We start from the raw sequence: 17,182 nt of genomic DNA on the forward strand, positions 1-17,182 counted from the left end.
TTCTTTTCTTTAAAAGCATTTCCTAGATTCTCTAGTACTTTATGGAGGACTGCTTGGTTATCATTACTTACATTTTTTGTTAATAGGTGTGCAATCAACTGTGTGTCCTGTCTGATTTAGACGAGAGAGACCAAGCAAATATTGAATCATTAAGAAGTGCTCTGGGGATAATGCAGCATCATGATGCAATCACAGGAACAGCAGCTACTCATGTTTCATCAAATTATGCTGAAATGTTATCTAAAGGAATTTCTAAGTGTCAAAAAGTGACTAACAAAGCAATACGGTTGTGTATAAGATTTCAGTTTCCTTTTTCTAGCAGATTGCAAGTTAGCTTATTTAAATTATTATCAAATTATAATATTATTCTTTGTATCTTTGCCTGAAATAATTAATACAGTTGAAATGAATTTGTGGCAGTATCTTTATAACTTACTTTGATCATAAAGATATTTGTTTAAAACTTGTGTAAGCTGTTTGAATTAATGATTCACAATAGGTTGGTTGGTTGGTTGGTTGGTAAGGCAGACAAAATCAAACTTGTAAGGAATCAAGATGTCATTGCCAACTACAGATATAACAGTTGCTATACATGTAGTTAGTAAAGTGTAGTACAGCAATATGTTTTGTTTGCATTAATTAAACTTTTCATAATTGTTTTATTATTACTTTAGTGTAATAAGATATACATTTATAGCAACAAAATTATATTAGTACATTAATTTAGTTACTCAATTATTCACAGTTATATATTATATTTATTCACTTTTTAATTTCAGAGTCATAATCTCAATTATGTTCTGATAGCTTGTAATTTCTGTTTTTATATTGTTTAATGTATCCCATGTATTCATTTGCTGGAAGTCTGCAAAAATGTTTAAACAGTTAAAATTCATTAACTGCATGTATATTTACACATTCATACACATATATATTTCTACTAACATTTGCCTGGTTTTGGGATGTTGTTTATTACCCTACCCAAATAAGATCTCAACAGACTTTTGAACTACACAGTGTTGAATTCAACACCTTTCTGAACCTATTAAAAGTGTATAAGTAAGATATATTGTACTCTAGTCTTTCTGCAATCATCAGTATTTCAACTATCCCAAGAGTAACCTTGAAAATTTTCCAAAATTTTTTTATCACATGTAAGTTGAGAGAAGCTCTGGGCCATTCAGTATTTTCAAAACTGTTTTAAGTGCAATGATTGTTGAATAGCATTAACCTTGAAATTATAACTTTTTCACCAAGAAAAGATTCTTGTTCTGGATTAAGTATGTTTGTTGGATCTAAGGAAAGAAAAAATAATGTACAACAATTTTTCTGAAATGTCTGTTCTGTTGTTCCCTAGTTTATTTTCCTCATATATGAGTTTCTAAGCAATAATATAAACCAATATCTTAGTATAATACTAGTGAATTCAGTTGAAGTTATGTCAAGATTTATTCAATAAAAATTCTATTTTAAAAATAATAGTCACTGAAACAGCAATGAAGGACCCTGATGCCAGCTTTTATTGTAAATGTATTTAAGAAAAAAGTAGAATTTATTAAAAACTGGAATGCAATGCCATAATATAAAAAATGCTTGTTTTTTTTAAATGTTAAAAATTGTATGGAAATTAAATTTCATTCTTATTAATTTTTTCACTAAAATAACACTAAATTGATAACATGACAAAAAAATCAACCAAGATGGGAACAGTGCTATCCTACAAATATCTGAAATTTGAAATGTTATTTAGCTAAATGTGAATCAATGCCTAGACCAAATGATGTGATCAAGATTACAGTTTTGAATGTATTTTCAATGTGCTTAAAGGGATCACTTAAAAAGAATTAATCTGTGAACTGTAGTGCCTTCAGAAGTTGTTAGATTTTATACATAGAAAATTAGGTATTTATTTGAAAAAAAAAATGGATTCCTTTTTTCTTTTTATTTATTTTAGAATAGATTTAAAGAATCAGTTTCTTTCTGATAATAATTTATTCTAATTCTCAATTCTTCATAAAACTGATTTTACCCAATTCATGTTTACCTCAAATTTAATTATAATTGCTGCTTTTTGTTTTAATATGTTTCAGGCGACTTATTTTCAGGCCAGATAGAACAAAACTTAAACAGAAAATTCATACAGTAATTTGTCCACTTCTTAATATCAGTCGTTGTGGTGTAACAGAAGAGAATATGACATTTGTTGTAACTGTCTATAATCCTCTGAGTTCAAAAGTATCATACTTTGTAAGATTTCCAATACCTGGTAAAAAACCATCTGACTATGAAGTAATCAATTCTGCAGGTAAATCTTGATTAGTTTTGTAACAACACATTTCTATCTTAAAAGATCATTTTTATTTAAGTGTCATTCATTTTCTGCAATTATTCAGCTTCATAAAAGCATAAGTATTTAAATTTTCTTTTCTTATTTGGCATTATGAGTTTGTAGCATTAATTATTACTAAATGAACTAGCATGATTATTTCTATTCTAAATTATGAAGAAAGGTTCACTTAAGAAATAAATCCATGAAATTAATCAATTTTACTGAGTAAAACAATTTTCAGTAATGTTTTGGACATAGACTGAGCAGAATATTTTAAATTGTAGCAGAATTGTAAACATAAAATAACAATAAAACTTGTTCAAAAATTGATAAATGTTGATCAGAGATTGCAATGTCAAGAATTTGCTAAAAAAAAATGATAAATTAAATCATTACTAACTCAAAAATTGTTAAAAATTACAACCACTGTTAGATCATAGGAGTACAACTACCACATTAAAACAAAAATCCAATAATGTCAGTTGTAAAAAACTGTAAATCATGAAATAACATCAAATGCTAAAGTGTTTTATTTTTGTATTGCATTCTATAAATTTTTATCACACTTTATAATCAATAAAAATGTTGTTTAGGAAATTTATATAGTCATTATGGAGTTATTCATATAATATAGCCAGATCTATGGAAGGATTATGAATAGAAATTGCACCACACTAGTGCACATTAACCACTAGACATGGTTCTTAGTAGTTTTTTCTCTTCCCAAAAATAAAATAGAAGAGCAATAGATTTTTATTTGGTGATGATGTTTTTTATTTGGTAATCACTGAAGACATTAAAGCAAACAGAGAATTTAAGGATAACATTGACTCATCAGAAATGTTTTGAAAATCTAAAACATTGACATGTTTATTTGATGAGAATTATTTTGAAAGAGACAAGCGAGACGAGTAAAGGCTAACTTTTTGTAATAAACAGAAAGCATGAAAGTGTTGATCTAATCACACAAAATAATTTCATTCGTTAATCTCATTAAATATTATTTGTTGAAAATTTTAAACTCGATGGTGTAAGGGAGTTTGTTTGGAACACAACGATAGCATTAAGTTAGAACGCATCTAAGTAATTATTTAGAGAAACTTTAATTAGAATAAATACCCAATAAATAGATAGTGTTTGCTATAAAAATTATATCATTTACCAATTTACAACAAACACAGAGAATAAAATTTTCTGTTAAAATCTGACATCATGAAAACAATGTATCCAACATTGCTAAATGAATAGTTAAAATCGAATACATTACTGTACTAGATTTTGAATAAAAATTTATTTATTAATTTAATATTAAAACTCATAAATATTACAATGTTGACAATCATTGATTTCTAAAGATAATATCACACTTAAAGGAAAATACTTGGAGACTTTGTAATCAACACAGGATTAAGGTAAAAGGGTAGCATATTTCAAACACTTTTTAACATACTCAAGAAGCCCTTCTAAATCTGGGCACTAGGGAAAGCAGAGAACATCAAACATGTGTAATCATCCTGGTTTTGTAAACAATGTTGAATGAATGAAAGCCTAGAAAATTTAAAAGAAACATCAATAATTTTCTTTAATGGAACAAATAAGACTGGATTACTGGCTAATCGTAAATTAGATAATGCTTGCAATATTAAATTAGAACAGTTTTAAAGAGAATCTGAATCTGATATAAATAAAGTAAAAATAAAGCAATGTTGTTTTGGGATCAGAAATTTGTTCAAATATTTTGGAGCTATCATGAGGAATTAAAGTGGTGAAGTTTTTGAGATTCAAAGCAAGCTAAGTATGCAAGTAAATGCCTATATGCTTGCAACAAATTGCTAATTTTTAAAATCCTTTTATGGTTGACAAAACTTATATAACATCATCCAACTATTTCTACTGTGTTCAGTTAAAACTTGGGTCCTGTAAAAAAACTGAGAAACTTTTAGTTACTTATGAAAATAAGATTTTAAGAAATATTTACTTTTGAGTGAAAGATGTATATGCAAAGAAGGAAAAAAGGGAATTCAGAGAACTATTGATACAGTCAAGAGAAGAATTTTGAGCTCAGCACATAGAGTTAAAGGAAATAAAAGAACTATTGAGATTGGAGGGGCAAGTCAGAAGAAACAGACCATTTGATTGATCAGCTGAAGAAGGATTTCTGTTTAATGGGAGCAAGTGTCGATTGAGTAGCAAACAAAAAGAGGTGGAGAATTATTCTAGTTTAGAAAGTTAAAAATTGACTTTGGTCTGTGCGGTTATACTAATAAATAATAAGTATAGAATTAAATGGATTTTTAACTTGTGTACTGCAGCATAATAGAAGATTTGTTATATTAGCAGATGACAACAGATGATGGTACAACCAGTCACCTGGTCATTAAATTATCATTCATTAGTAAAATTAAGTTTGTTATTAATTTTGTTTTTTTATGTGAACAGCTGTCCTGCCTTTTTATGTTATTGAAAATATTGAATATAAGTTTTAAAATGCTTTTTATTTGCTATTCTGGTTCAGTGGCCTTGGTTTATGAAAATTTTCTTCAGTTTTAGTTTAATTCCAACATTATTAAAGTTAATTTGTGAAATATGTTTTATAACAGTTGTGATAGTTGAAAGAATTAATTATTTTCTATCAAGATTAATGAAAAGTAATAATTAAATATATTATGAAAAAACTAATTGCTAAAATGAAAATTTGCTTTCATCAATTAGTTGAAAAACATTTGGTGAAAACAAAACACGAATAAATTATGTGTTATGGAATTATTTTATTAAGTCTGGATGAAAATTTTGAGATAGTAGTTTACAGAAATGGAAAAAGTGGGTGTCATCCTTGGCTATGAATTTTAAACAATTATTTGCTGTTTTTTTACCATTGAATCCAGTAAAAATGAGATTTTTACATAGAAGATTTTTTTTGAAATATTTGTCATTATTATTTTAATGCAGGCATTGATTCATTTTTCAGGTGATAAAGTTAAGACTCAGATCATTCCTATCCCAACTTGTGTAAGGGATATTCCTGGTCGTGATAGTAAAAATCGTTATGAATTATTATTTGAAGCAGTTGATATACCACCCCTTGGTTTCATATCTTTTTATGTAACTAGCGAAAATGTGGAGGAAAAAACTCCAGTGACCCTTGGAATGAAAGTAAGGAAATCTGCAACCATTGGATTTAAGGTAAAAAGTAATAAAAAGCAGTTTCAAAAATGTATACAGATTGTATCACGAAGTTCTCCCTGGACTTTCATAATTTATTCTACTTGTGAAAATAATAGGAAAAATTCATATAAACATATATCCTAAAATGCTTTATTTGTGAGAGCTAATGAAAGATTTCACTCAGATTTCATCTACCCTGGTAATGAAATGAGGTCGTGCTGAAATTTGTTGTACGTTAATTAAGGAACAGGAATCAGTAATTTTTTTATGGGTTATAACCAAAATCAAATAAAATAGGTACCATAACCATACCTGCAGCAGTTTTTGGTAAATCTGGGGTGAAAATCAATAAATTGAGGTAAAAAAACCCTGTTTTTTTGTTTAACATTCAATAGCTTTGTTAAATGGGTAATAAACACATAAAACCTTTTAAATAAAACTTGTAGAGAATTTAATTGTGAACAAAATGGTGTAAGATAAGGTGAATAAAACAGAAAATTGAGAAAAAATTGAATTTTATTTAGAAACACTACACTAGAAAAAAGTGCTTTATCTATAGCAGTTTTCAATAAATTTTCAAAAGTGAGCCCCGATTTTCAACACATTTCTTGGCAAGCTTCTGTACTACTTTTATTTCTCTTTTTAGTTCTTCAGGGCTATCCTTAAGTTGCTCAGTCACATTCATATGCAGACAATTAATTCCTCACGAGAATGTATTTTTGTTTTTTGTGCAATATTTTTCATCCATCTCCAGATGCAAACAGTGTTAGTTAAGGCAATCTTGGTGGCCAGGAGTGCAGACCTCCATGACTGATCCATCTCTCAGGGAAATGATGATTTAAGTGATTGGAAACATCACAAGAGAAGTGGAGAAGTGTGCCATCATGCTGGAAGTATACTTGGCATTTCAGCACTAGAGGAACATCTTCAAGCAGCTGTGGTAATTCTTCTTGAAGAAAGTGCAAATAGACCTCAGCATTTAAGTGGCCAGGTAATATGAACGGTCTAAACAGCCGATTATAAAGAAGGCTGCATCATAAATTGATGCTAAATCGGTGTTGAAAATTACCTTCTGCTGTTTCATGAGGATTTACTTCTGCTCTTGTATGCTCATTGTGTAAGTTGTTGACACTATCAATTGAAATTTGTCTAGTTGGTAAACAAAACATGCTTGTGGAGTGAACTCCAACTGAAGCGGACCATCTCCTGGGTAGATAAAACTTGTTTTGTTTGAATGCTCTCCAAATCATCAAATATAAAACAACAATCTGCTTAGAAAGATGTTATGTACTGATGTCTGGACTGCATTGATAATAATTTCATCACTAACAGCGTAGTATTGGATAGATCATTCATAGCTGGTACAAATACTAGGTATTGAACCTGTTTCCCAAACAGTCACGTTAATTGTTTTGGGGATTTGAAATCCTGTGATTCGGAAAATGTATTTTATATTCTAGCAGCGGCTGTAGCATTACTACTACACATATCCAAAATTACTCTATCAGTGTATGCCTCTGTTGTAAATGTGTGGCATTACTTCAGTGGCAAACCGATCTTGTTCAAACTAAATTCACAGAAAATCTTCGTTAAGGACAGCACAGTTCACAGTAAGTTTTACCGGAAGAACTTTGTGATATATTCTGTATACATATTGTTTAATATAATCTCCTTGTGAACAAAACTTTTTATCACTTGTTTCACAATATGCAAGAAGATAATTTCATAATTATAAATGTATCTAAAAAACACAGAAAGAAAATTGTTTAGTAAAAATAATTTTACAAAGACATTAAATACATTTTTAAAAGTTAATGTTAAGCTTGAGTTATTTAGAACAGTATTACACTTGCAGTCATAAATACCTGGTTATAAACTAACAGGTAATTTTTTTTAATTATGTATTGTCTGAATTTGACACCTGTTGTGACAATTGTCTTAGTTGTAACCAATCGTGACAAATATTAGTTATGACAATGATGAGAGTAAAATGCATTGCTTGTTGTGAGTGTTTTTATATCACATTGGTGCTTCATTAGATCACAAATGAGTATATATTTAAAAAGTTACAAAAGTAAAAATTTTAAGAAGGAAGAGAACAATCATGCTGTCTCAATATTTTTAAATTACAAATCGATTATTTGGTTATCTTAGTATTCTATTACCACTGAAATGTAATCTAATATAAACTTTATAATTTATTATTTAATCTATAAAATCAATCTTTGTAAATGTAATTAATTACTAGATAAAATCTATAATTTTTCATTTCTTCATTATCATATTTAAATTTCTGTTGTTCTTTAATCATATTATAATTAGTATTTTTTAATACAGGGCATTTCATAATGTTTTTCGGAGTTTCGAAAATTCATTAACAAAAAACTATTTCACTCATAAGAATAAAACAAGTACTGTACGAAAGAGTACTTCAAATAGTTTTTTCCACATATATTAGGCAGTTATTGAAACATTTGCTCACTAGGCGTCGACAATAGAGAAAAGGGCTGCGACGGAAAGCGAGAAGTCGTTTTGTGTGTTAGAATTTCACTTGTCAAAGTCAGTAATTTCTGTGCAACGTGCGTCTCGGTTGAATTTTCATAATGAACCACCAATTGATAATTCAATTCGTGCATGGTATAAACAATTCAGTGAAACTGGTTGCTTGTGCAAGCGAAAATCAACTGGTTGATTTTCCATCAACCTCGGAAGTCAATGTCGAACGTGGGCGTGCAAGTTTCATTCGCAGCCCGTCAAAATCGACTGCAGCTGCCGGTAAGAGAATTAGGAATTCCGAAAATAACAGTGTGGAGAGTTCTCCGTTAACGTTTATTATGCAAACCATACCTATAATCTTCAATTAATCCAGCGTCTTTCTGATGGAGATAAAACACATAGGCTCGATTTTTGTTTACAGTTACAGGAAAAGATGTTAGATGGTTTTCTAAACAAGATAATTTTCATTGATGAAGCTACTTTCCATATTAGCGGCAAAGTAAACCGTCATAACGTGCTAGTTTGGGGAACTGAAAACCCGCACGCTTATGTGGAACACATTCGGGATTCTCCGAAAGTAAACATTTTTTGTACGATCCCTCGTGAGGCAGTGTATGGGCCGTTCTTTTTTATGGAAACGACAGTAACCGGCATGATATACCTGATTATGTTACAATTATGGCTTACGCCTCAGCTACTCAACGACTTCATTTTCCAGCAAGATGGTTGTCCTGCCCGTTTTCATAACAAGGTTCAACAGTACCTTAACACAACATTACCTCGGCACTGGATAGGACATGCTTCTGAAGAAGACCAACATATTATGCTGTGGCCACCAAGATCATCAGACCTCACGCCATGTGATTTCTTTCTCTGGGGTTACGTGAAAGATAAGGTGTTTATCCCACCAATGCCGCACGATATCGCTGAGCTAAAGGATCGCATAATCGATGCAATCAACTCTATCGAAAATGACATGTTAGAACGAGTTTGGCAAGAGCTAGACTTTCGTATTGATGCGTGCCCTGTTACCAGAGGAGCACATACTGAACATTTATAAATTTTAACAAAAACTGTTTGAGTCCCTGCATCACCTCGTACAACTTTCATTTAGGTAAGTGAAATACTTTTTTTGTACTGAATTTTTGTAACTCCTAAGAACATTATGAAACGCTCTGTATATTTAATTTTTCAGGAGTATGGAATTCAATATAATATCATTATAATAACCATATTTGATGTGCATTTCAATTTTGAAAATTTGCAATGATGCTTTTTATGTGGTCAGCCTAGTAAAGACTTCTGTTTATTATTAATTTGTGAGCTTAACATTATTTGTTTGCAAGCTTACAAATGTTTTTGGAAGAGTATTTTTTAAATTTTTGCTCATTAAATTTATTGTTTTGGTCAGTAATAGAATTTTTGTAATGATCATGTACATAATCAATGATCGGAATTCTGTTTGGTTATTTTACTTACTTTTACTGTTTTTATTATTATTATTTATTTGCATTACTTATGTATTTTATATTATGTACAAGTAATTATTACTGATTTTACTATCCTAAATTTGTTTTTATTGTGTACAGAATCGAACTCAATTATCAATTGATAAAGATGGTAAAATAAATTGGATCTCAATAAATGGTACTGATATGCATGTAAATCAAGGTTATTATGCTTACTTACCTTACAAAAACTCTGTATCTTCATCAGATGAACAGTTTTCTGGTCACTATATATTTAGACCTAACTATGAATATGTAGAAGAAGTTTCAACATATGAATTTGATATTAAAGTTTTCAAAGGTATGAAAAACTACATAAGATAAGAGAGTAAGCACTTTTGAAGTTAGTATATCATAGTCTCACACACACTACATGCTAATAGCACTTTTTCTTTTGAAATAAATTATCAGTATAAACTTTTTTTTCTGATACCTCAGTGCTTGAGTGTTGTTTCATTACTTTAACAGTTATGTCAGTAACTTATTATAGTACAGTAAGATGTAACTCCTATCAAATTTAACAGAGTCAATTAAAATATTTTCCTTTCTCTTGAAACAAGCAAAAATTTAAACAACAAATATCAAAATTAGTTTAAAATATTTAATAAATAATGTATTTATCTATTCTACAAGAATACCAAAATTGCATCCTATTTTAAAATAAAAAATATCATTCTTTTTAAGTTATTATAAAGGGATGAAGGGATTTGCAGATTTTTGCTGGAGTTTAAACTCTCAAAATAGAGTCCCTTTCTTTCCTATCTTCCTTCCCTTTCCTTTTCCTGTTTAGCCTCCAGTAACTACCGTTTAGATAATTCTTCAGAGGATGAATGAGGATGATATGTATGAGTGTAAATGAAGTGTAGTCTTGTACATTCTCAGTTCGACCATTCCTGGAGATGTGTGGTTAATTGAAACCCAACCACCAAAAGAACACCGGTATCCACGATCTAGTATTCAAATCCGTGTAAAACTGGCTTTACTATGACTTGAACGCTGGAACTCTCGACTTCCAAATCAGCTGATTTGGGAAGACGCGTTCACCACTAGACCAACCCGGTGGGTTCTCAAAATAGAGTCCAGTAACAATCCACTTCACCAATGGCTGGTCATTAATTTACATTACTCGTGTTCATTGAAAATTTTCAATGAAAACCTTCATGACAAGGAGAAATATTAGCTTATGACATTGATCTTCTATTTATCTATAGTAAGCACCAAAGAATGACATGATCCTCAAATTATGTTTGTCAATTTCTCTCTATGTTTTACCGGTACTTACGTATTAATGCCACCGCAGTTACACCTTTATTTAAAAACAAAGTAGTCAATCGGATTTTGGTGGAAAATGGGCCGAAATGGATTCAAAACAGAATATAAATGATTATTTATATTTATTTATTTTATAAATATAATTTAACCTACGCTCGCTTTGCTTGCTAACCTTGACTAATTAACACCGTAATTTTTTGAGTATTTATTTAATAAGTTCAGTAATTATTGCAATTATTTATTATTTAAATAATCAAATTGCAATAATTACTGAAATAAATACGTAATTTTTTGAGTATTTATTTAATAAATTCAGTAATTATTGCAATTATTTATTATTTAAATAATCAAATTGCAATAATTACTGAATTAAATAATATTAATATTAAATAAATACTAAAAAAATTACGGTGTTAATTAGTCAAGGTTAATGAGTGTAGGTTAAGTTTGATTAAATTATATTTATAAAATAAATATTTATTTATTTATGTTAAACTCTATATCGACCCATTTTCCACCGAAATCTGATTGACTACTTTGTTTTTAAATAAAGCTGTAGCTGCGGTGGTATTAATACGTAAGTACCGTTTTACCAAATATTTACTGATTAAAATTTTAAACATTCATTGATTAGGCCAATTAAAATTTTAATTAAATGTGACCAAGGTCACTTCATTTACGTAAGTAAAAATTGATTATATGCATAAAGTGCAAATCTATTTGCACAATCAGTCTTTATGGACAGTTATTACTCTACTAAATTAAAGTTTTACAGTATTTTCTTGATGAGGATGTATAAAATAAACTGTCAAATTTAATTGGGTGTAAAGTCTATCTTTAATTTCATATGAAAAAAAATTATCTACCATTTTTAATAAAATTTTATTTCTTATATCAAAAAAGAAATTGCACTGAGCATGTTTACATAATTTGAGGAAGCACTTTTTATATTTATTATTGCAGGTTAATTTTTTTATCACCAATTGCATCTTATTTTATTTAACAGGTCCAATAGTTCATGAAGTACAAGTAAAAATTAATGAATGGAGCAGTCAAATTATACGTATTTATTATAACACAGATTATATTGAATTTGATTGGTTAATTGGTGATATTCCATTATCGTGAGTTCTTTTTTAATTTATATGTGTTAAGTATTATTGGAGGATCAATAAAAAACACAACTATATATATATATATATATATATATATATATATATATATATATATATATATATATTTTTTTTATTAAGATGTTGAAACTTTTTTCAAACAAAAAGTAAATAGATTGTTTAGTGATGACAAAGTATTCTAAAGGATGTATAGAACAAATAGAAAACACAACAGACACAATAAATGATAGAATATTTAAAACTTATCTGGGTTTTCTTCTGTTAGATACAGTATTTGCTCTTGTTTTAACAAAAAAATTTGCACTAAATTGCTTTGCTGTTAATTCTTACAAATATTTTATTTTACCTTTTTACATCAGTAATTACATTAAATATATGTGATTACTTGTTTACAAATAAAACTACATAAACATATAGCAATTACGAGAAGTAATGCTTACATTCCTACTAGTTACCATTATACACCTAATTATTTCAAATTTTTTATTATTTAAAGCCTTACTTTACATTAGCTATTACTTTACAAATGTTTACCACTATTTCAATATATTTAAATATAATTTACTATTATTTACCTAATAATTATAGTCACAGCTTTTCTTATGACACAATATCTCTTAAAACACCAAAAGATTAAGTCTTAATCTAACAGTTCATTACTAAACACAAGTAATACTATATCACAATATATGATGATTTAGGCAGTAGTAATGTGCACACAATTTTAATGAAAAATTTGGGCAGTCATTTCTTGATTGATGACTACACTATTTTCTTTATTTCATCAAATGTGGTGAAGTATTTCAATTTATATGGGGGGGTGGGGAAAAAAATTAAATTTCAGTTTTATAAGATAATTTAGTACTGATTGAAGGGTAAGTAACCTAGTATTATTGGGTTCCTACTGTATCGGTGCTGTTGATTTCTGAATTAAAAAAATTTATTTTTCTTCATCTCGATCACACGATCAATGTCTGAAGTTTGGTGATCCATCCACATGACTATCTTGACCCTATCCACAGCTGTTCTGAATAATTCTTTTGGTGAGCAATTTGACCATCACTTAATAACTCCGAAAAAAATTTTCACCAATATTTGGTCTGCTGTCTATTTTATCACATAAGATAAGTCGAAAAACAGAGTATTTCTTGACATTTCTGCTTATATGCCCATATTTTCTGCAGACTCATATTCAAACTCTTGGCTCGCTCCATTTAATCACCAACTCAAATCTTCAAAACTGTGGCTTAGCCTTCCACACCAATGTTAAGCTCATTGGAGCAGAAGTTACCACCCCACAGGTTCTGGTTGTTGTTTCATATTTCCATTGGTAGGACTAGCACCACATGAAAGTCGGGTAATTACTTGCTAGAGAATTAAAACTAGTTACGACAATCGTACCCTGTGAGGCACATTTTTATTATACTTTTAGCATCTACAAAATTCACATAAGCCCTGCCAACAGGTGATTGCCCAGACAGATGTTTTGAATACAAGAAAATTAGAAAATCTTTCTTGATTAAAGGGTACAATCTGAATTTTTTTCAGCTAGGGGATTAATTGTAGCAGTAGTAGATCCTTGCCTTTGCTAGTAAAGATCATTATTGTGCATCAAACTAATAATTAACAAAATTTTGGAAATCCATTGATTTACATGCTTCTGTTAATAGTTTTGTCTGTATAAACATTTTACATATGAATTTCAAGGGCAGTAACGTTTACACCAGTTAAAAATTACATCACCTTGAATAAACAAGGTAATGTCACCAAAGTGATTCAGTCCAAACATAGATTTTCTATTTACCGTAATGCATCATCATAACAAGTTTACTTCATCATTATTGAAAATTATGGTATGTTAATTTACAAAAGTTTAATGATTTATCTGGTAACAGGGGACAAGCACGAAATCACTGTTTTTATGTTGAATGATAATGATCATCATTCTAAGCTTATAAATTAATAGCTTGTATTGTACATTTGTATCTATGACATTCTTTCCATATTTATTTTCAAAATTTTCATGAGCCCTTTACCACTAAAAGGGTTATACCTTCCTTTTTTTAAAATAATTCTCACAAATGGATATAATTTAAATTTTATTATAGTTATAATCCTCGATATTTTCTGAATCTAATAGTCTTCTGCTTACTTATGAAAATTAATGTTTTTTGTTAAAAATATATCGTACTATTCATGTGTCTACAGATTTTTTTTATAAATAAAATTAATTGCAGTTATCAGTGTATTAAAATTTTGTAATTATAGTGTGTTTTTATTTAGTATTTATTTTGAAAAAAGTTGTAAATTGCAATTGATTTTTTTAGTATTTTGTCAAAAAATTATTTTGGTAATTATTTTATGATGTATAATAATTAATTATTATTTGAGATAACTGTATTAACAAATTTATAAAACATTTACACATAGACTACTACTATTTTAGAGTGTGAGTGTTTCTGTCTTTCATGTGGAAGGTTGAAGGTTCAATCTTATTCTTGTATGGCATTTCCTATATAAAAAAAAAGAAAGTATATTATATATATATATATATATATATGTATTTCACATTTCCTGTAGTCAGAGCTAGATTTACATGTTTTGTTTCCATGAGCCCAGGCAAAATTGCCGTCCCTACATATCCCCCTCCTATCATTTCCCTCCCCCTTCGCTATCTTACTCCTGGATCCAATTTTTAACATACACTGTTCCAACTATCCTACTAAATCACCTTCGTATAGCATAAAAGTTTCTGATCATTTTCATACAAACATCTAAATGTAAATATGGATAAACACACTTTAAGGCAAATAGTCTTATGTTAGGATATAAATCCTGAAAACGTTTTGATATTAGACATTTTTTAAGTTGTGAAGGTGGTGTTTCTACAGCATTGGCATTGTCTAATTTGTCTTGTGTTAAAATCACTTTTAAATGAAGGCACTGATAACAAATGAAGATTCTTCAATGTCAGTTGCATAAATTTTCTGCAAAGAAGAAGTTGTTGTGGTGATTTCCTTGAGATTCAAGCTGCATAGATTTGTTAAGGAGAATATGCTGAGGAATCAATATAGACATTATTCTTTTGTTCAAGTCTAAAAGAAGCTTGCTTATTAAGGATTATATCAAAGTTTTCTTGAAAACTATGGTAAGTGTTCTTCTTTCTTCTTCTCTCCTGGTTCAGATGGGTCAGATTCATAAAAGAACTTCTTTCTTTTTCTTGATCTTTTAGGCCTATCTTCTACACATCCACCATCTAATCAGTTTTTGGACAGTCTTAGTTTTTTCACCAGCCATCTTACAGAAGTTAAACAGACCTTTCAGTTCATTCACAATTGCAGTCAGAGATTTGTACAGCATCACATCTGCAGTTAGATTTACATGCTGTGATTGTATTTTTTCACTAACAGAAAAATTTATTGAGAATGTAACCCCATAAGGCTGTCATAATTGAAGTTTCAGTTCAAGCAAGTTTTCTTAAAAACCCTTAAGCTTTGTTCTTTGTTTTTTTCATTTTCATCTTGGGTATTATTAGTCATACTTTTGAGAGCCTTTGCAATTGCCTCAAAATCTCTGTAGAGGCTTTTGCATGCCTCTTCCTTGGCCTACCATGTTGTTAAGCAGTAATTTTATGAAGAGGTTCTTATCAGTAGGTTTGAAAAATGATTCTAGCATGTTCCATCGTTAATGAAGAAAAAAATTATCTTGTAGAGGCTTGTAACAAGTCAAAGAATGATCTAGAAAGATTACAGCATTCTGCCACACTAGATTCCACCAAATTAAGGGAAAGGGCCGAGCATGGCACATAAAATATCAATTGACTTGCTTCTTTTAGTCTATTTTGTAATCCAGAGTAGACCCCAGACATATTTGAAGCATTATCGAAACAATTTCCATGCAATTCTGATTGTATAAGCTATGAGCCTTGAGAAATTCAGGAACTGAATCAAGTTCTTTTCCTGTATGGCCTTGGTTTTTAAAAAATCTACAAAGCATTCTTCAGGATATTCAGACTCATTCACATACCTTAATATGAAAGATAACTGATCATTATGTCTAGCATCAGAAGTTGAATCAACAATTTTTGAAAAAATATTTTGAGGTTTTCTCTTCTTTTAAGATACTTTCTGTAATACTTCTACACATTATCTCAATCAACTCATCACAGATTGTAGATAAAATGTCTGATGATTACTTTGACCAGGCTTGATTTACTTTTACCATGGTTATCAGTGTGGGCTTTTAAAAAAATTAAAGTCTATGATTAGTTCTAGGAACATCATGCAGTTTTCATTGTTAGTGGAACTAAACAGTTCATCTTCTCTAAAAGTGATAGTGTTAACACACTATCAAGATGAGCATGTGAGTTCTCATGTTCTTTAACCTGCCATATTTCCAATCACTAAATCCATTATCACTGAATTGACTTGAAGTTAGACAAAGCAGTTTGCAGGGGTCACAAAACAAAGACCCTTGGCTGGGGATAAACTAGATAACCCCTATTCACTAGATCTCCATTAACAAGTTTCCTGTCAAACAACTCGTTCAAGAATCTGTTTTTATCAGGATTCTTTTATATTGCTCAAAGTCACCATCTTTATTTTGATTGAAACCATTTTTAACAAGATAGTCTCTCGTGGTATCTTTAATTTTTCACAGTACTGTATCATTACATGGCTTCAAGTTATCAGTTATACTAGTAATAAGAGTATCATATTTTAAAAAGATATCTTTGTTTTCTTCACTATTGGCTGCAACTTTATTTGTACCTCCACTTGGCTCGCTTGACAATGATATGAGACTAGGCTGATCATTAACTGGAGCTGTTTTTTCAGCAGTAGGCATAACAGGATCATCAAAAGTTGTTTCGACCCTATTCATTTCTTCATCGACCCTTGAACTTTGTGAAGATGTTGAATCAGATCAAGAAGATGTTTCCCCTGTACTAGGATTAATTTTATAAAAGTTATCTAATTTTATTTATTATTTCATTTACTTTAATTTTCCTGTCTGTACTTTTAGGTATTTTGCAATGCTAAGCCTTTTGTGTCCATGCATTTTTTTAGTTAAAATAATATAATCAAACTTATAATAAATAAACCGAGTACATACAAAATAAATATACTAGAAATATGATTTGAACTGAAGCAGGTTATATTTTTAAACAAATATTGTAAATGTTTTACACAAAACAAAAATTTCCACTGAAACAACAGAATAGTAAGAAAGTCGTGATGGCGCAACAATGATAAGACACCAGATTCCCAGCTTCAACAGAC

General features: G+C 29.5%; 2 protein-coding genes across 4 annotated transcripts in view; both read left to right on the top strand.

Moving 5' to 3' along the window:
* Nucleotides 1-9,260, top strand: part of LOC142321270 (lysosomal alpha-mannosidase-like) — a 60,493-nt gene extending 51,233 nt beyond the window's left edge. The window contains exons 10-13 of the mRNA XM_075359268.1: nucleotides 87-286; nucleotides 2,091-2,305; nucleotides 5,298-5,512; nucleotides 9,186-9,260. Coding sequence (XP_075215383.1) covers nucleotides 87-286; nucleotides 2,091-2,305; nucleotides 5,298-5,512; nucleotides 9,186-9,260 — 705 coding nt within the window. The remainder of the gene's footprint in view (nucleotides 1-86; nucleotides 287-2,090; nucleotides 2,306-5,297; nucleotides 5,513-9,185) is intronic.
* LOC142322314 (lysosomal alpha-mannosidase-like) overlaps nucleotides 8,997-17,182 on the top strand; it is a 31,838-nt gene continuing 23,652 nt past the window's right edge. For all 3 annotated transcript variants that reach the window (XM_075361251.1, XM_075361252.1, XM_075361253.1), the window contains exons 1-3: nucleotides 8,997-9,104; nucleotides 9,580-9,799; nucleotides 11,777-11,894. In XM_075361251.1, coding sequence (XP_075217366.1) covers nucleotides 9,646-9,799; nucleotides 11,777-11,894 — 272 coding nt within the window. In that variant the 5' untranslated portion in view covers nucleotides 8,997-9,104; nucleotides 9,580-9,645. The remainder of the gene's footprint in view (nucleotides 9,105-9,579; nucleotides 9,800-11,776; nucleotides 11,895-17,182) is intronic.

This window comes from Lycorma delicatula, chromosome 3, assembly GCF_047948215.1.
Source record: "Lycorma delicatula isolate Av1 chromosome 3, ASM4794821v1, whole genome shotgun sequence".
In the NCBI taxonomy this organism is placed as follows: domain Eukaryota; kingdom Metazoa; phylum Arthropoda; class Insecta; order Hemiptera; family Fulgoridae; genus Lycorma; species Lycorma delicatula.